The sequence below is a fragment of the Cherax quadricarinatus genome, chromosome 30 (assembly GCF_038502225.1).
Source record: "Cherax quadricarinatus isolate ZL_2023a chromosome 30, ASM3850222v1, whole genome shotgun sequence".
NCBI classification, from domain to species: domain Eukaryota; kingdom Metazoa; phylum Arthropoda; class Malacostraca; order Decapoda; family Parastacidae; genus Cherax; species Cherax quadricarinatus.
This window is the reverse complement of record NC_091321.1, coordinates 8,607,833-8,627,262: the sequence shown is the minus strand read 5'-3', so window position 1 is coordinate 8,627,262 and position 19,430 is coordinate 8,607,833. Positions and strand designations below refer to the sequence as shown.

The 19,430-nt window shown below is 38.1% G+C and overlaps 2 protein-coding genes across 4 annotated transcripts in view; one reads left to right on the top strand and one right to left on the bottom strand.

Moving 5' to 3' along the window:
- Positions 1-19,430, top strand: part of LOC128692622 (uncharacterized) — a 422,893-nt gene that overhangs the window by 339,286 nt on the left and 64,177 nt on the right. For all 3 annotated transcript variants that reach the window (XM_070089869.1, XM_070089868.1, XM_070089870.1), the window contains one exon: positions 14,177-14,686. In XM_070089869.1, coding sequence (XP_069945970.1) covers positions 14,177-14,686 — 510 coding nt within the window. The remainder of the gene's footprint in view (positions 1-14,176; positions 14,687-19,430) is intronic.
- Positions 15,005-19,430, bottom strand: part of LOC138853418 (uncharacterized) — a 119,338-nt gene continuing 114,912 nt past the window's right edge. Inside the window, exon 3 of the mRNA XM_070089876.1 lies at positions 15,005-16,164. The gene's annotated coding sequence lies outside the window, so the exon portion shown is untranslated. The remainder of the gene's footprint in view (positions 16,165-19,430) is intronic.

Here is a 19,430-nt window from a genome sequence, read left to right as displayed (position 1 = left end):
TGCTTGATTTGAAGCCACTAGAATTATTGAGTAGTATACATATATACGTACGTCCGAAACACTGGCTCGTAAGACGTATATATACGACCAAAGCAGTCAAAGAGTTAAAATTGAATGCATCAGCAGTGTACTGCTATCTTATTGTATACAAGATACACAGTGGGAACAAACTCAAACTGTTGAAGAGGCATTTTCCAATGAGCTGATTCATCTTTCACCAAAAGCTGAGGAAGTATGTACAGTATCCTAACCCTCTCTCTCTCTCTAAAAATAATACATAACATCATATTTTGCCTCATCACCATCATTGGTGAGTGTTCCTCTTACAACTTTTTGGCATATTTATTTTGTACATACATAATTAGTACACTTCCTTATTTATTGGGTGTGAATTAGCAAAATATGGAATGTGCATATTTTTATAGGAATGCATCTCCAAGAAATATATAATTGAATCTATGCGAAAATATGTTTGGATATGCAGGTCAATTATTAAATTTACAACAAGTTTTTGTAGGATGCATCTGTGTTGTTAAAGATTAACTGTATAGCAGTATATCCTAAAATTAGCAATTTAAAACTATTTAAGTGTCATTAAGAAGAGGCTATTGTTTTCAGTCAGTAGCATAACACTAATTGTCAAACCATTGATCTACGTTTTACTTCTAGTGCTTACAATGTCGATCTACTCGCTGTTTTTCCTGCCTTAACATCTGGCACCAGAGGCCTAATAGGCCTAGGCAGTATAAAGTGGGTCTTAACACTCTGTGTGTGCAGCATTAATAAAAATCTGGGACCACTTAGTATCTTGTGGGAGCACCAGTTAGAGCAGATATCATGGCAAACCCCAGGGATTCACTAATGTCATGTCATATTAACACTATTCTTTTTTGAGGCAAGTGATGTTGGCCCTAAGTTTAGTGGCATTGAGGTGGATGTGGCCACAAGTGATCGAGGAAATATAAAAAACCTAGATAATAACCCATGTGCAACATTTGTGCCACATCCTTTCAATTTTGATGCAACTGGTAGTGTCATCCTGCCAGAACATCCTATCACCTATGCCCTAAGTACAGAGAGGGAGAGACAATTCTGCAACATGTGTAATACAGTGAACCCTCGACCAACGCTGGCATCGTCTAACGATAAAATCTCCTAACGATGCGTTTCTGCATAAAAGTATTGGTTCGACTACTGGTGAAAAACTCAGGTAAGGACATTCATCCCGAACGCGTCCGCCTTCTGCCGTCCAGCCCGAGTGCCTCAGCTGCCCTGCCTTCAGCTAATGTGCCATTATTTACAAGCCAGGGCAGACGGTTTCACGCATACATGCGATATATTTTGTATTATTCCATTGTTTTTAGTGCTTGTAACTGCTAAATAAGCCACCATGGGCCTAAAGAAAGCTTCTAGTGCCAACCCTGTGGTAAAAAGGGTGAGAAATACTATCGAAATACTATCGTACCATTGTCAGCTGTTGCTGCACCACCGTCAGCTGCTGCTGTACCACCATCATCTGCTGCTGTACCACTGTCAGCTGCTGCTGCACCACCATCTGCTGTTGCTGCACCACTGTCAGCTGCTGCTGTACCACGGTCAGCTGCTACTGCTGCTGCACCATCATCAGCTGTACTACTCAAAGATGTGGAGAGTGTTGTTGGTGTGGCTTAACGAGAAACAATTACTGAGAAACAATTAACCCCAGAGGGTTAGCCACCTAGGATAACCCATTTAAGTTATTGTATCATCGAGGACTGTCTAACTTATTTCCACTGGGGTCCTTAATCTTGTCCCCCAGGATGCGACCCACACCAATCGACTAACCCAGGTAAACAGGAAAAAATGCCTGGAACTAGTGCTCATATTGGTGAATTTAAGGCCAGAAGAGGTTGGTTTGAGAGATTTAAGAATTGTAGTGGCATACACAGTGTGATAAGGCATGGCGAAGCAGAAAAATTCCAACCCCAACAAGTGTTCAGTTGTGACGAAACAGGCCTGTTCTGGAGGAAAATGCTAAACAGGACCTACATTACTCAGGAGGAAAAGGCACTACCAGGACACAAGCTTATGAAAGACAGGCTAACTCTCATGTTTTATTGTAATGCTAGTGGGGATTGCAAAGTGAAGCTTTTACTCATGTATCTGAAAATCCCAGAGTGTTCAAGAAAAAGTGTCTCATCACTCATCAATACTCTTCAATAAAGGTAAGTGTCATTTTAGCATTTATTTATGTAGTTATTGTGCATGTCTCATTGTTTTCTTTGTAGGGAAATGTGTATTTCATGAATTTTTTTTTTTTTTTAATACTTTTGGCTGTCTGGAATGGATTAATTGTATTTCCATTATTTCTTATGGGGAAAATTAATTTGAAGACATTCCCTTGATTACCTAAAATCCTATCTTAACGACAGATACCAGTATGTACATGCAAATGGAGTCAACTCTACTATCCAGCCTGTAGCTGTTGGAGTGCCCCAGGGTAATGTCCTAGTCCCACTCTTCTTTCTCATCTACATCAATGATCTCCCCAATGCATTCCAACTCCTTATGTCTACTCCCATTCAAACCCAGCTATACTTAGAAACACTATATATACTTGGATGATGACCAACTAACTCGCTCTCAACATAGACAAAACATACTTCATGCTATTTGGAAACAAAGCCTTAAATATCCAACTTAATATACTGATAAATGGTTCCCCTATATCAAAACATACTGATGGTAAATTTCTAGGTCTTCTCTTTGACTGTAATCTTAAATTTCATTCCCACATCCAACATATATCAAAGAAAATTTCCAAGTCAGTAGGCATCCTTTCCAAGATACGATACTATGTACCACAAATGACACTCCGAAAAGCCTGAACTTGCTAAATATACGAGACGCACACATATTATTGTGACTACTACATATATAGAACATTAAATTCCACTATAAACCCTCCACTTAAACTTCTGGATAGTTACAACAGAAAGCATAGTACAGTACAAGGCGCAAGGCATTCTTCAACATCCCTTGTGTCAGTCTCACACTGTGCAAAAACACTATGCACATAAAGGATCCAAAGATCTGGAACTTGCTACTGGAACCGGTAAAAGAACTTTGCTAAAAAATCATCTTATCTCTCAGTACTAACCAAATTAACCAAAACAACTTCTAATTAGTTATATTATGTGACCTCTAGGCTATTAAACATCTGCCAATCCATGAAATTTTACTGCCTGAACCATTAATTGTAATATTGATTTTATTATGTGCAACTACAAGATCATTATTCTTATAAACCTCCACCTTGACTACCTCGCATTAGCATTCAGATTAACCCTTAAACTCTCCAAACGTAGATCTACGTTTGTACCGCTAGCACTCCAAACTAAGTTTTGTTTTTCCTGCCTCCAAATTTGGCACAATTGGCCTGAGATGCCTGGTCAGTATAGAATGGGTCTTAACACTCGGTGTGTGCAATATTAAACAAATCTGGGACCATTTAGTACCTTGTGGGAGCACCAGTTCATTTGAGCACCAGCCAGAGCAAATAGCATGGCAAACACCAGGGATTCACTGATGTCATGTCATATTAACACTCTCCTTTCAAGAGGAAAGTGATGTTGACTCAGAGTTTAGTGGCTTTGAGATGAATGTGGCCACAAGTGGTCAAGGAAATATCAAAAACCTTGATAATAACCTATGTGCAACATTCTTTCATTTCTGATATCACTGGTAGTGTCATCCTGCCAGAATGTCCTATAACCTATGCCCTAAGTAAAGAGAAACGATGTGTAATACATATTCAGCAGGCTGGCTGACTGACTGGCCGGTCGGCTGGCTGGCTGACTTTGGCTGTCTCACTGTCTGTATCTGTCTCTGTCTCTCTCTCTCGCAGGTACACATAAGTACAGTTATCATACATAGTGTAAATTACCTAGGATACCCCAAAAATTCCAGGCAAAGTGCTATACAGTGCTTGTAGATATAAGGCATAATAAGCATGACTGGCAAGTAATAAGCATTTTCACTTGATCAGGAATCAGATGTGACGACTGCATCGTGTGTAATACCTGTTGGATTATGAGCCCCTCCCTGAGACAGAGAGACAAGCAGATGGAAAGATAGACACACACAGGCAGACAGAAAGATAGATAAGCAGAGCTAGACAGACATGTTTGTGTATAACAGTGAAAACAAATAAAGCCAGAGTTCCCTGGAGCAGTGTACGTTCATCAAGTGTCACTCCACTGTTGCGCTGTCAGCAGTTTAGTGACACTCGTCTTAACACCATTTTCAAAGAGTTTCATATATACTCCAGCATGTCTAAAACGTTGCTGAGACCTATAAATACGTTCTATATATTTCTAGATAATAGTAAATGACCAAGGCAGGTGAAAATGTTCACCTGTCAGTGTGTTTGTGACTATTTGAGTATGTACTATTTCAGTACCTAATATTCGTGTCAGAACAAAGATTGGCTATGAAATCAAAATAATTACTATAAATTGTAATTACCAGAACATAAAAATTATATAAATTAAAACAAAAATGAGAAAAAAAGTATATCGGCAACACTTCTGCAAGAGGCAGGATTCCATGTCACCGTCAGGTGAGCATCCAGCACCAACTTCACGGTGTTATATCTCGGCAAGTACTGATCCTAAAAAAATTTTTTTTTGGTCTTATTACACAGAAATTGCCCAATTTAATTTAATTTTTTTTTTTTTTTTTTTTTTTAATGGAGCACTGGCAGTGAAAATTTAGATCTATGTTTGGACAGTTTAAGGGTTAAATAAGATTGTAATGAAGTTAATCATTTTCATCTTGTTTAGTTTTAAAGTTACTGTTCATTATTATTTTGTCTAGTTTTAAGTTAGTTACTGTGTTCTAGGATTAGTTTGCCCAAAATGCCCTGGCATGATAGTGGCTTTCTTTGTACTTAGCAAACCAAAATTGTAATTACACATTGTAACCTTTACAGATAAATGAATCTTTATCTTAATGAGCAGCTCTCTTAGAGAGAGGCAGGCAGACAGACAGACAGAAACAGACATACTTTTGTTTGTGGAACAGTGAGAACAAATAAATAACATATGCTAAGGTTCACTGGGAAACAGTGCACCATCAGCAATATTGAGGGATGGCACTATCAGCAGTGTGGAGAGAGAGACTGGTCTGACACCATTTAATATCTTAGTGCATTATTCCAATGTTTTTTTTTCATATTTTATGCACATGGCTTTTGGGTTGATAAAAGCCTGTGGTTAGAGCAGGGTTTCCCTATTCTGGCTAATTATTTTTCTTTTAACTATGGCAGATTGTTACCTATTTTTTTGCCTCTTTGTAATTATCTCTTAGTAGTTACATAGGCAAAGAAAAATACTACTCGTCTCTTGTCATCAGAATTTAATGTGTTGTAGCACATATTGGTTCCTCTCCAATCCAATTCCAGTGTTCTACAACTCTTTGTGAAGATGAAGCTTCCAGTATTCTTTTGGCATTGCATTTTTTTTATTCAGCTTACAGTTATAGCTGCACATCTTCCATGCTGATGATGCTAAGAGTTTATTGTGTATTTCCACATGTATATGCTTTTATCTTAGAACACAAAAAAAAGTGTTATTTTGTTCTTAAGATGTGACAGCTAATTTTACTTGGTGAACTAATACAACAACTGAAATCCTTGGTCAAATGGCCAAAAGTCTCAATGAGTGGGGCTCATCATATAGCTATAGCCAGGCTCAAGAAAATTTTTACTGTTTCTTCTGAAAAACCAACATGCACTGGACCTCTTGGAGAAGTTATTATGTTTTTTGCCATCAAATTGTAGAAAAACATTTTAAGTGTGTGTCTTAGATTAATCCTGTATGCTTTATCACATGGGGTAAGACAAAACAAAAACAGTATGCCTTCAGGCCCCTTTAGATGTCATAAGTGCTCCAAGGGTTGAATCAATATGTGAAGGGTAAATCCACATACAGTCTACCCTGTGTATCTGTGGGTTTTGCATCCATGGATTAAACAAAGTGTGAATTGAAAATATTTAAAAAAAAAAAAAAAAAAAAATTCAAAGTTCTACAAAAGCAAAATTTGAATTTGCCACATGTTGAATAAAGAGTTTTAGCACTTCCAACATTGCTTCACTTGGAATAATTGGTATACAGCCTCTCCTCACTTAATGATGGAGTTCTGTTCCTAAGACCACGTCAGTAAACGAATTTGTCGCTAAGTGAGGAGCATACTATAATAGTACGTATTGGGTATGAGTCGACCATCTTTGATATTATTGTAATGTCACTTTTGCACCATTTACAACATTTCTGGTATATTTTTATATGTTTATATAGTAGTTTACTGTATATTGTAATAAACAGAGTAGAAGAAATCAGTTCTTATATACATTATTTAGGTAGGCATACTGGTCAGAGAGTCCATCGTAAGTCCAAGTCGTCAGTAAACGAGTACGTCGGTAAGCGAGGAGAGGCTGTATGTATAAATATGGTATAACTGGTTTTTATTTTTTTTTATTTACTATTTTGGTCTTCCAAGGCTACAAAAAGGGAATACTTTTAACATTACAATTGTTTCAGAGTGTAATACTCCTCAAAACATGGAAATAGGTAATATTGATTGACTTTACTGGGTTATATATATGGTATATTTTTTTTTTTTTTTCGGTCAGTCTCGTGTATAGGGCAAGGAGGAATAACATCTTGTAGGAGTGAGGAAGAGCCAGAGTGTGGGGGAAGTTCAGGCAGTAGGTACAGCCGGGATTGATCAGGTGGGGATATAGTTTTGGAGTGGTTGGTGCAATTATTTAATAAATGTATGGAAGAGGGTAAGGTACCTACAGAGAGCATGCATAGTTCCTTTGTATAAAGGCAAAGGGGATTACAGTCCATCTGGCAGTTTTTTAAGTCGGTCATCTCCAGGAAAGAGTAAGGTTATGAGGATTTAGGTGATGAAAGATTGAATATCAGATTGTATGTAATATTCCGAGGCAGGGTGACCCAAAAAAGAAAGAAAATCTCCAAAAAGAAAATACTTTCGTCATCATTCAACACTTTCACCACACTCACACATTATCACTGCTTTTGCAGAGGTGCTCAGAATACAACAGCTTAGATGCATATACGTATAAAGATACACAACATATCTCTCCAAACTGCCAATATCCCAAACCCCTCCTTTAAAGTGCAGGCATTGTACTTCCCATTTCCAGGACTCAAGTCCGACTATATGAAAATAACCGGTTTCCCTGAATCCCTTCACTAAATATTACCCTGCTCAAACAGATCGTCAGGTCCCAAGTATCATTCGTCTCCATTCACTCCTATCTAACACGCTCATGCACGCTTGCTGGAAGTCCAAGCCCCTCGCCCACAAAACCTCCTTTACCCCCTCTTTCGAACCCTTTCGAGGCTGACCCCTACCCCTCTTTCCTTCCCCTATAGATTTATATTCTTTCCATGTCATTCTACTTTGATCCATTCTCTCTAAATGACCAAACCACCTCAACAACCCCTCTTGTGCCCTCTTGACTAATGCTTTTATTAACTCCACACCTTCTCCTAATTTCCACACTCCGAATTTTCTGCATAATATTTACACCACACATTACCCTTAGACAGGACATCTCCACTGCCTCCAACCGTCTCCTCGCTGCTGCATTTACCACCCAAGCTTCACATCCATATAAGAGTGTTGGTACTACTATACTTTCATACATTCCCTTCTTTGCCTCCATAACGTTTTTTGACTCCACATATACCTCAACGCACCACTCACCTTTTTTTCCTCATCAATTCTATGATTAACCTCATCCTTCATAAATCCATCCGCCGACACTTCAACTCCCAAGTATCTGAAAACATTCACTTCTTCCATACTCCTCCTCCCCAATTTGATATCCAATTTTTCTTTATCTAAATCATTTGATACCCTCATCACCTTACTCTTTTCTATGTTCACTTTCAACTTTCTACCTTTACACACATTCTCAAACTCATCCACTAACCTTTGCAATTTTTCTTTAGAATCTCCCATAAGCACAGTATCATCAGCAAAAAGTAACTGTGTCAATTCCCATTTTGAATTTGATTCCCCATAATTTAATCCCACCCCTCTCCCGAACACCCTAGCATTTACTTCTTTTACAACCCCATCTCTAAATATATTAAACCACCATGGTGACATTACACATCCCTGTCTAAGACCTACTTTTACCGGGAAGTATTCTCCCTCTCTTCTACACACCCTAACCTGAGCCTCACTATCCTCATAAAAGCTCTTTACAGCATTTAGTAACTTACCACCTATTCCATATACTTGCAACTTCTGCCACATTGCTCCTCTATCCACTCTATCATATGCCTTTTCTAAATCCATAAATGCAATAAAAACTTCCCTACCTTTATCTAAATACTGTTCACATATATGCTTCAATGTAAACACTTGATCTGCACATCCCCTACCCACTCTGAAGCCTCCTTGCTCATCTGCAATTCTACATTCTGTCTTACCTCTAATTTTTTCAATTATAACCCTACCGTATACTTTTCCTGGTATACTCAGTAAACTTATTCCTCTATAATTTTTACAATCTCTTTTGTCCCCTTTCCCTTTATATTACTATCTTCAGCTAGCATTTTTACTGCTGAACTGTATGCCATTCTTGCAGCACTTATTCGTATCGCATCTATGCCTGTGTCATCATTTGTAGTAGTCTCAGACTCCCTTAGTGCTCTACAGGCTATACGAAAATTTGATACATCTCATCCCCTAGTTCTCCGTATCCAACTTTGGCTACGCCGTATCTCTACCAAACATAAAGATATTGTTTTTTGTTGGGTCCCTGGTCATGTCGACGTACAGGGCAATGAACAGGCAGACACTGCTGCGCGGTCAGCAGTATATGACCTACCAATTTCCTATCGAGGTGTTCCATTTCTGGACTATTTTGCTGCAATAGCTACCCACCTTCGCACCCGTTGGCAACAACGTTGGTCAACTCTGCTCGGTAACAAACTTCATTCTATTAAACCGAGCATAGGTTACTGGCCGTCTTCTTGTCATCAGTGCCGAGGTTGGGAGACCACTCTCTCCCGCCTTCGCATTGGCCACACTCGTCTTACTCATGGGTATCTCATGGAGAGGCACCCTGTTCCTCTCTGTGAGCAGTGTCAAGTTCCAGTATCGATTAGCCACATTCTGTTAGACTGCCCTCTCTATCAACGAGCACGCAGAATTTACCTCCAACGTCGTCTTCGTTCTCCTACTCTCTCTTTACCTTCCCTTCTTGCTGATGGACCCTCCTTTAATCCTGACTCTCTCATTGACTTCTTGACAACGACTGATTTACTCCACAAACTCTGATGATACTTTTCGCACTCCCCTCAGCCCTTTCTGGTTCAGTCTCTTGCTGCCCTTTACCCTTTCACCATCCACTGCCCCGCTGTTATCCGTAACATGTTGCTCATCCATCTCCCTTTTGCCACCTGATGCCCTCGCTTCCTTCCTGCCCTGCAGCGCTGTATAGTCCTTGTGGCTTAGCGCTTCTTTTTGATTATAATAATAATAAATTCCCTTTATATACATGCTCTCTGCCAATCCCTAGGTACCTTCCCCTCTTTCATACATTTATTAAACAAAAGTACCAACTACTCCAGCACTATATCCCCCCCTGCTTTTAACATTTCTGTCATGATCCCATCAGTTCCAGCTGCTTTACCCCCTTTCATTCTACGTAATGCCTCACGTACCTCCACCACACTTACATTCTGCTCTTCTTCACTCCTAAAAGATGGTATACCTCCCTGGCCAGTGCATGAAATTATCGCCTCCCTTTCTTCCTCAACATTTAAAAGTTCCTCAAAATATTCTCGCCATCTACCTAATACCTCCCTCTCCCCATCTACTAACTCCCCTACTCTGTTTTTAACGGACAAATCCATACTTTCCCTAGGCTTTCTTAACTTGTTTAACTCACTCCAAAATTTTTTCTTATTTTCATTAAAATTTCTTGACAGTGCCTCTCCCACTCTTTCATCTGCTCTCCTTTTGCACTCTCACACCACTCTTCACCTTTCTTTTACTCTCCATATACTCTGCTCTTCTTATAACACTTCTGCTTTGTAAAAACCTCTCGTAAGCTACCTTTTTCTCTTTTATCACACCCTTTACTTCATCATTCCACCAGTCACTCCTCTTTCCTCCTGCCCCCACCCTCCTATAACCACAAACTTCTGCCCCACATTCTAATACTGCATTTTTAAAACTATTCCAACCCTCTTCAACCCCCCCCCCCCACTACTCATCTTTGCACTAGCCCACCTTTCTGCCAATAGTCGCTTATATCTTGCCCGAACTTCCTCCTCCCTTAGTTTATACACTTTCACCTCCCTCTTACTTGTTGCCACCTTCCTCTTTTCCCATCTACCTCTTACTCTAACTGTAGCTACAACTAAATAATGATCTGATATATCAGTTGCCCCTCTATAAACATGTACATCCTGGAGCCTACCCATCAACCTTTTATCCACCAATACATAATCTAACAAACTACTTTCATTACGTGTTACATCATACCTTGTATATTTATTTATCCTCTTTTTCATAAAATATGTATTACTTATTACCAAATTTCTTTCTACACATAACTCAATTAAAGGCTCCCCATTTACATTTACTCCTGGCACCCCAAATTTACCTACTACTCCCTCCATAACATTTTTACCCACTTTAGCATTGAAATCCCCAACCACCATTACTCTCACACTTGATTCAAAACTCCCCACGCATTCACTCAACATTTCCCAGAATCTGATTATTATTATTATAATAAAAAAGAAGAGCTAAGCCACAAGGGCTATACAGCTTTAGTTTCATGAAATTGTAATAAATTTGGAATGAATAAGACACAGTTAAAGGGTTAAGTGGTCAAAGCAATCCCTCAAAGGTTGTTTGAAAGATTTAAAGTATGTGGGAGAATGTGCATAGGTTATATGCAAATACTAAGGAACTTGAGCATCCACATATCAAAATCAAATTCAAAACTTCTTTGCTAAGGTTACAATGTGTGTTTACATTTCATAATTTGATTAGTACAAAGGAAACCACTATCATGCCGAGGCATATTGGGCAGACTTAACTTAATACTTAAAGACTACTTAAGTCTACACAGGCAAAAAGTGGTAGATTACAAGTATTCAATATTTTACTCTATTATTAATATGAGGTAGTATAATTTATGATACAAACATACATTTTTAAGTTTATAATAATGGCTTAATAGTTAAGGGATAATAAAATATTTGGGAGAGTTGCTTAGCACAGTGTGGGTATGGTTGTTACTGAGAGATGAGGTGATTTTTGGGTATAGTCCTAAATTGATTTGTGGGCAGGGGACCTCTTGTTGTTTCAGGCAAAGAGTTCCAAATCCTCAGGCCCTTTATGTGCACTGCATTTTTGCATAGTGCGAGACAGACATGAGGGATGTCAAAAAGTGTTTTGTGCCTCTTGTTATGCCTGTGTGTTCTGCTGAAGCAAAGAAAAGTTTGAGTGGAGGGTTGATATTGGAGTTTAATGTTCTGTATATATAGTAGGTACAATAATAAGTGTGTATATTTTGTATGAAGTGAAAGTGTTGAATGATGAAAGTATTTTCTTTCTTTTTTGGGGATTTTCTTTTTTTTGGGTCACCCTGCATCGGTGGGAGATGGCCAACTTGTTAAAAAGAACAAAAAAATGTATATTAAGTAAGTTCAAGCTTTTGAAGAGTGGTGGGGTGTGTTGTCTGGTGCAGGAGTTTGTGATCATCTGCACTGCCACTTTTTGTTGGCTTATTAAAGGTTTAAGGTATATTAGAAAGTGCTATAAAATAAGGAGTGCCTTTTGGGGTACATAGTATCGTAGCTTGGAAAGAATACCTAGTGTTTTGGAAATTTTCTTAGTTATATGCTGGCTGTGACTCTGTGACCTAGAAATTTGCCCTCAGTGTGTTGTAATGGGTGAACCATTTATTGGTATGTTTAACTGGATATTTAATGCTCTGTTTCCAAAAAGCATGAAGCAGGTTTTGTTTATATTGAGAGTAAGTTTGTTGGTCGCCATCCAATTTGACATTTTATGTAGCTCACTGTTTAGTGTTACTAAGTATAGCCGGGTTTGGGTGGGAGAAGACGTAAGTGGTGTCATCTACGAACAGAACTGGTTTAAGAAGTTGCAATGCATTTGTGAGGTGATTGGGAGGTCACACCATTTATGTATACATACTGGTGTAAGATAAGATAAGATAAGATTTCGTTCAGATTTTTAACCCCGGAGGGTTAGCCACCCAGGATAACCCAAGAAAGTCAGTGCGTCATCGAGGACTGTCTAACTTATTTCCATTGGGGTCCTCAATCTTGTCCCCCAGGATGCGACCCACACCAGTCGACTAACACCCAGGTACCTATTTGCTGCTAGGTGAACAGGACAACAGGTGTAAGGAAACGTGTCGAAATGTTTCCACCCGTCGGGAATCGAACCCGGGCCCTCCGTGTGTGAAGCGGGAGCTTTAGCCACCAGGCCACCAGGTCTACCACTAAGATAAGATTTTGGTATCTTCAGGGGGTCCTAGAACCAATGCTTATGGTGGTCTGTGTGCTGGTAGCACAAATAGCCTGGTCCTGGATGGAGCTGCTTGGACAGTGACTCTTACCCCAAAAACTGTAATAAGTACTACAAATTTGAAAAATTATAGAACTGGTGTACCCAATCATTTTTGTGCGGTTGCATGCATGCAATCATGTGGGGCCAGGAGCTATGATTTGACCCTCTGTAACCACAATTAGGTAAGTACATGCATGCATGAACACACCTACCTACCTACCTTTGTTAAACAAACTGTTGCAATCATGACTAATTACATCATTACAAATATCAATTAAAATTGAATCAAAATCAGAGCTCAGTCACAGTCCATTATTAGTTCCAAGTCATAGGCTATTCATGAGTAACAGCAAAGGTTTGTTTACATGGAAAATCTCCCTGCTAATTAGTTCTGAAAGTGGGTTGTTGGGTTCTTAGATAGGCACTCATGCCACTTTTCAGGGGGGTGCATTAATAATGTTAAACTGCTCTTGATCCAAGGAATTAGAGCTACCCCCTCATCAGATCAAATCTGATTGACCCCAACCCCTCTGACTCACCAGGTGATTTATGACCCTTATGTGTTAAGCTCTTTCCCATGATCACTGAATCAGTTTGAAATAATAAGTCATACCTTTAAAATTGTACTATTTGTTCATTAGTTACCTTTCTTACTGTACATGTAATTGTAGTTAAAGACATAAGAAATCCTACTGAATAGTCTGTCTAATTCTTAAGTAGTCTTTAAGCATTAGGATTAGTTTGCCCAAAATGCACTGTATACTGGTAGCTTTCTTTTGTGCCTAACAATGTTTTATTACATGTTACATGTAAACTACATTATTTTTGTACCACATATAAAGAAATAAAAATTTGAATTTGGATGACCATAATCGCTTTTCCCCCTTTCCATCAATATAAGGCGAGCCTACATTGGGATATAACCCCATCCCTCCACTAAAGTGAAGCAGTGTTGGGAAGGGCACTACCTCTCTTCCTTCTACTAAAGTAAGCCAGGGTTAGGGGGCACAGTGCACTTACCCCTTCCCACCACCACAGTAAGGTAAACAAGCATCAAGGGTCACACACAACACCCCCTCCCCATCACTGCAAGGTGAGCCTGCATTGGGAGATTTTGAGGAGAGGAAACTGAAGACAGTACCTCAGAAAAGGCAGTTTAAGTAGCCAAGAGAGAGCCTGACCTAAATTAACTGGTGTAAATTCTGCTTTTGATACTGCATTCAAGGTTGGTCGGGATACCATGTATTCTTGGTTGCCTCAGCCAGTCCGGTATCTATTGGCTATCTTTCATTTACAATCTAGAAATACTGTAATTATATTGGGTTTATATTTTTTTCTATTATGTATTATTTACTATTATTACAAATTTTTATACTTTTATTTATTTCTTATTACAGTGTTTTCATACCTATTATTTCTTCTTACAATTTTTGGTATTACTATACTATATTTGTGTTATTATTTGTATCTTACTATATCACTATTATTCATATTTATAGTAATAGCACTGAAATGACTTATTATATTTCTGCAGGTGCCTAGTGATGATGTTTCTCCGCCACTTTCCTCACCAGAAAGTACCGAGACACCAGAGAGAAAAACTCTAAAAAGTATATTAAAACGCATGTCTCGTGAGGACTCCAGAGGAAACCTCTTACCCCCTGATGGTGCTGACTTACGGAGACTTATGAAAGCTCCAACAGTCGAAGGCTTTGTAGCCAGAAGATCGAAACTTAGCAAATCTGTTTCATTCCAACGAAAAACACTTTCTTCTCCACCTCCTCCTGCTCTTCTTGATGAACTTAAAAACTCTCAATCACTTGACACACCTAGAAACACTGTTCCCGAAATCCTTCCGAGCAATGTAGTGTCAACAGCAGCAAAAGAATCAGCCAAGGACAGGACAAATGATAGCTGCACGACCAACACTGATGGCGTTAATAAGCTTATGGTGAAACTAGGCTCAATGGGTCTGGATGGGGCCCAGGAGACACAAGCTCAAGATTTAGTTTTAGGAGTCAGAAAGATACTCAGAGACAAAATGGTCAGTTGAAAAATTTTTAAGTTTCGAATAGCAAATTTAACGGAATTATATACAACATGTAAAAATGTTGGGCGATAATGTAAGCTGTATATTCTATATTCTTAAGACATGGGTATGGAAATAGCCTTCCCACATCAGATTTTCAAAGAGTTAAGTGCACCTTACAGTTTTTGCATATGCCATTAACATTATACAGTAACCGAAAAAATAGGTGTGTGTGCGTGTTTCAGATTTTTTGTTTACATAGGCAGCAGGTAGGCATAAAATATAAGCACTTAACAGTATTTGTTAAAACTTTAAGAGTTAATGAGGAGTAAATAAAGGTAAGAGGCATAATGTTGCATTCCAGTTGTTAGTTGCTGGAGTTGAGATGTGATAAAATTACAGTGTTATGCTACAGATTTGGTTACTGGTTACAGGTAATGTGGACCTGCAGTTTTAATACAAAGGTGGTAAATGCTCACAACAGCTTGAAAAGTACTGCATTTTATTTTAAATAAGAAATCATGAAAGCAAAGATTATGTTCAGATTTGAAACAATACACCTCATCTTTTTTCTTTAGTTTTATGGTACATAATATACTTTCATACAGTATTTGAAATGTGAAAGCTTCTTCCATTAAGCAGAGAGATCTTTAATTTACTTAGGACCTTATTTAATGATGCATCAGGTATAGCAAATCAAATTTTCAGGATTGTGTCTTGTTGCCATCACATGCATTAGAAATAGGAAAATTCAGGCAAAATCTTATTGAAATATTATTGTTACCAGGCTATACACACTTGGTTGTCTCCACTACCTGAACTGACCTGCCCTCCCTTTTAACCATCCCCTCCACACACACACACTGTCACACTAACTTTTCAGTGTCCAACACATCACTTCACCATACATTTGAATTATTTTTAACACACCTGCTGTCTCCCACCAAGGTAGAGTGGCCTTAAAAATGGAAATATATTTAGTCACTTATTCAATAGCTGTTTTACTGGAAGTGTGCAGACATCACATTTTGAATGACCTGAACTGCAATATCCAATGCAGACACTGCACTTCCCACCTCCATCACTCGAGTCTGGTTAGTTTGTTTTGTCCTGAATCCCTCTCCAACAGCATGTCAGGCCATAAAAACCATTTACCTTCACTCTGATCTAACGCACTTACACTGCTGGATGCTCAAGCGCCTAGCAGCTTTATGATTGTGTACACGGTGGAGCAGTTAAATTTACATTTCTTTGTGTCTTAATAGTTCTCATTCTTGTATTTCCTTTTAAATTTATGAGATATGCTTTGACACTAGGCTGCAAAGACTAATTTCCTGAACCATTAACAAATAGATTTCTTTTGAAAAGGGTGATCATATACTGGTTATTGTCTCCTCCTTGAATGTTGATAGTGAGAGCACAGTAGCAAGGATCAGTAGGTCCAGAATTAAGTAAGGTTATTCTTTCTGACCTTAGAAAAAATGCAGGAGAACCTGGAAATATCAGAATATCTTTCAATCAATTTATTGCCACATAATGCATTGTTTATACAAAAATGGATGACATTACATCACTTACATGGAAAGTTCCTTAGTTATGCAGAACATTTCAGGCAAGCTTAAAGTTGATTTACGTTTAGAAGGACTAGAGTATTTTACATGTGTATATCAGACAATACATAATAATTTTCACAGTAAAATAGATTATATGATTAAACAAATGTGTATCAAACGGATAAAATTTTAACAACTTACAGAGCATTGAGAATACTTAAATTATACTATATTAAGATTATTCCATTAATTCACAACTAAATTGTAATAAAAATTACAACAAGAGTGAAACTAGTTACCTGTATTATTACTAAATGTGTTGAGATAGTATTTTACATGTATGTATATAAGACATTAATGATAGTCACAGTAGAATTAAGTGAGAATGACTCATTGTATATGGACAGATAAAACCCTAGCAAGGTATATGAGAATAAAAATACTTAGACTACAAAATATTTAAAGTACATATTCAGTAATTAAAAATAAAAAAAATTAATAAAAATTATGAAAGGAATGAAGATAGCTAGATGAAGTGATACTAAATATGATGAAAGAAATGTTAGCCAGGCTCACATTAGGGTAAGGTGGTGTTTTTATTTCAGTATCTTGGAGGTAGTTGGCTGATAATAATAATAAATAAAATTTGTTTTGACATGAAACGTGTATACAAATTGGGTGTACATGCCAAAAGCCCCTTTATATGCAGAGCATTTTGGGTAAACTTAAAATTAACTTAAGATTAATAAGACAATAATAGTACACATGGTCATTAGATGAGTTACAATGAATATGAGGGAATTGAGTACATATTCTATTAGGTCATGCTATATGGCTTTAATAAGTCGTAGTGAAGACATACAATTATGATTATTAACCTTAGGTGGCCACAATGGAGTGATTAACATTTGAGAGTAAGTATATACAGTAATGATTATACTGATGAGAGAGTTTTACCTATGTTCATGATCTTGAGCAAATGCATGTACAGTAGGGCCCCACTTTTACGGCAGGTTAGGTTCCAGGCTACCGCCGTAAAGCGGAAATCGAAGTAGAGTTGAACACCCTTTTTTCCACTTATAAATGCATATCCAAGTCAATTCAATTCAAGTTTATTCTCTATAAGGGTTACAATGTGGGGTTTACAGGTTTTGGGTATTGTGTGGTTTACATGCTATAAAATACTAATTACAGAGGGGGCCACTAGGACACCTAGCATGGCTAGGCATTTCGAGCAGACTTAGATTAAATCTTAACATTAAATCCTTACAGATTAAGGCTAAGTGACTACATCATAATTTGTGAGTTTAGCAATGTGAATGCTTTTGTTTTGGCACAATACAAGGTGTCTATATTGGAGTATCATAGGCAAACTTATGACTAGTTAGGATTTATTATTTTAAGATTAGTATTTCTGGGTTTATAGTCAGTGGGTGAGTGAGTGTAATTGTGAACCACCAGGTGGTTATCATGTAGTTAGTTGTCGGGGTGGATCAGGGAGATAAGATGTTTTCTAACTGTAGTTTTGAAAGTGATGAATGTGTCTGCAGTTCTAGAGTTTTCAGGTAGGGTGTTCCAGATTTTAGGTCCTTTGAAATGCATTGAATTTTTGTAAAGGTTTAGTCGAACACGGGGAATGTCATAGAGGTGTTTGTGTCTGGTGTTATGCCTGTGGATCCTGTCACAACTATCAAGAAAGCGTTTTAGGTCAAGGTTAATATTGGAATTTAAGGTCCTGTAGATATAGATTGCACAGTAGTAAGTGTGGATGTTCTGAACAGGGAGTAAGTTTAGATCTATGAAGAGTGGGGGGTGTTGCCAGGGATGGGATTTAGTGATTATTCTTACTGTGGCTTTTTGTTGGGTTATTATTGGCTTAAGGTGTGTTGCTGCAGTTGAACCCCAAGCACAGATAGCATAGTTGAGGTATGGATATATATATGAGTGAATGGTATAGTGTGAGAAGGGCAGTTTGCGGTATGTAGTATCGTATCTTGGAGAGGATCCCCACCGTTTTGGATACTTTTTTTGTTATGTGTTGGATATGGGTGCTGAAATTTAGGTTGTTGTTGTTGAGGTATAGGCCAAGGAATTTGCCCTCATTATGTTTGGCAATTAGAGTGTTGTCGATCTTAATGTTAAGTTGCGCAACACCTGCTCTGCTACCAAACATAATATAGTAGGTTTTGCCAGTGTTAAGTGTAAGTTTATTGGCTGTCATCCAAGTCGATATTTTGAGCAGCTCCTCGTTAACAATGGTGTTGAGGGTGGCAAGATTAGGGTGGGAGATGACATAAGTCATGTTGTCAGCAAAGAGAATGGGTTTCAGGTGTTGCGATATGTTTGGAAGATCATTGATGTAAATGAGAAAGAGCAGGGGTCCAAGGACACTTCTCTGCGGAACTCCAGTATCAAGTGGCCGTATTGATGAGGCTGTGTCTTTAATGGTGACATACTGATACCTATTAGAAAGGTAGGATTTAAAATATGCAAGCGCATGGCCTCTTATACCATAGTGGTCAAGTTTGTGGAGTAGGATGCCGTGGTCTACTGTGTTAAATGCTTTTCTTAGGTCAAGAAAAATTCCTAGCGGATATTCCTTATTTTCCAATGCTGTGTAAAGCAGGTCTAGCATTTTTATAATTGCATCATTAGTGCTTTTATTTTTCCTGAATCCAAATTGGCAGGGGTTGAGTATGTTTTGTGACGTTATAAATGAATATACTATAGTCTCCTGTGCACGACTTTCTCGAAGATTTTGGATAGCAATGGTAAGTTTGATATTGGCCTATAGTTGTTTACGTCTGTAGGGTCACCACCTTTATACTAGATAACAAGTTTACACTAACATATATTAAGTTAGCAATAGAACTAGGCATTAAAAAACAATAAAAAGTAAAATACACATATAGTACACTCATTACCTACCTCAAAATATTTGTAGTCTTAATCTAGGGTGAGGTGAGTAGTTTGTATGGTAGTCAGCCAGGCTGCCATACCAGGCCACCCTTCCCACACATAATATTCTATGACATTTATGCATCCCAGAGCGATAAAATGCATATACAGTTCACTCATTACTTACCTTAAAATATTTGTAGTCTTAATGTAGGGTCAGAGGTGAGTAGCATTTATTGTAAGAAATCAAGTGTGGTGTGTATGGTAGCCAGCCAGGCCAACCCACCCACACATAATATTCTATGACA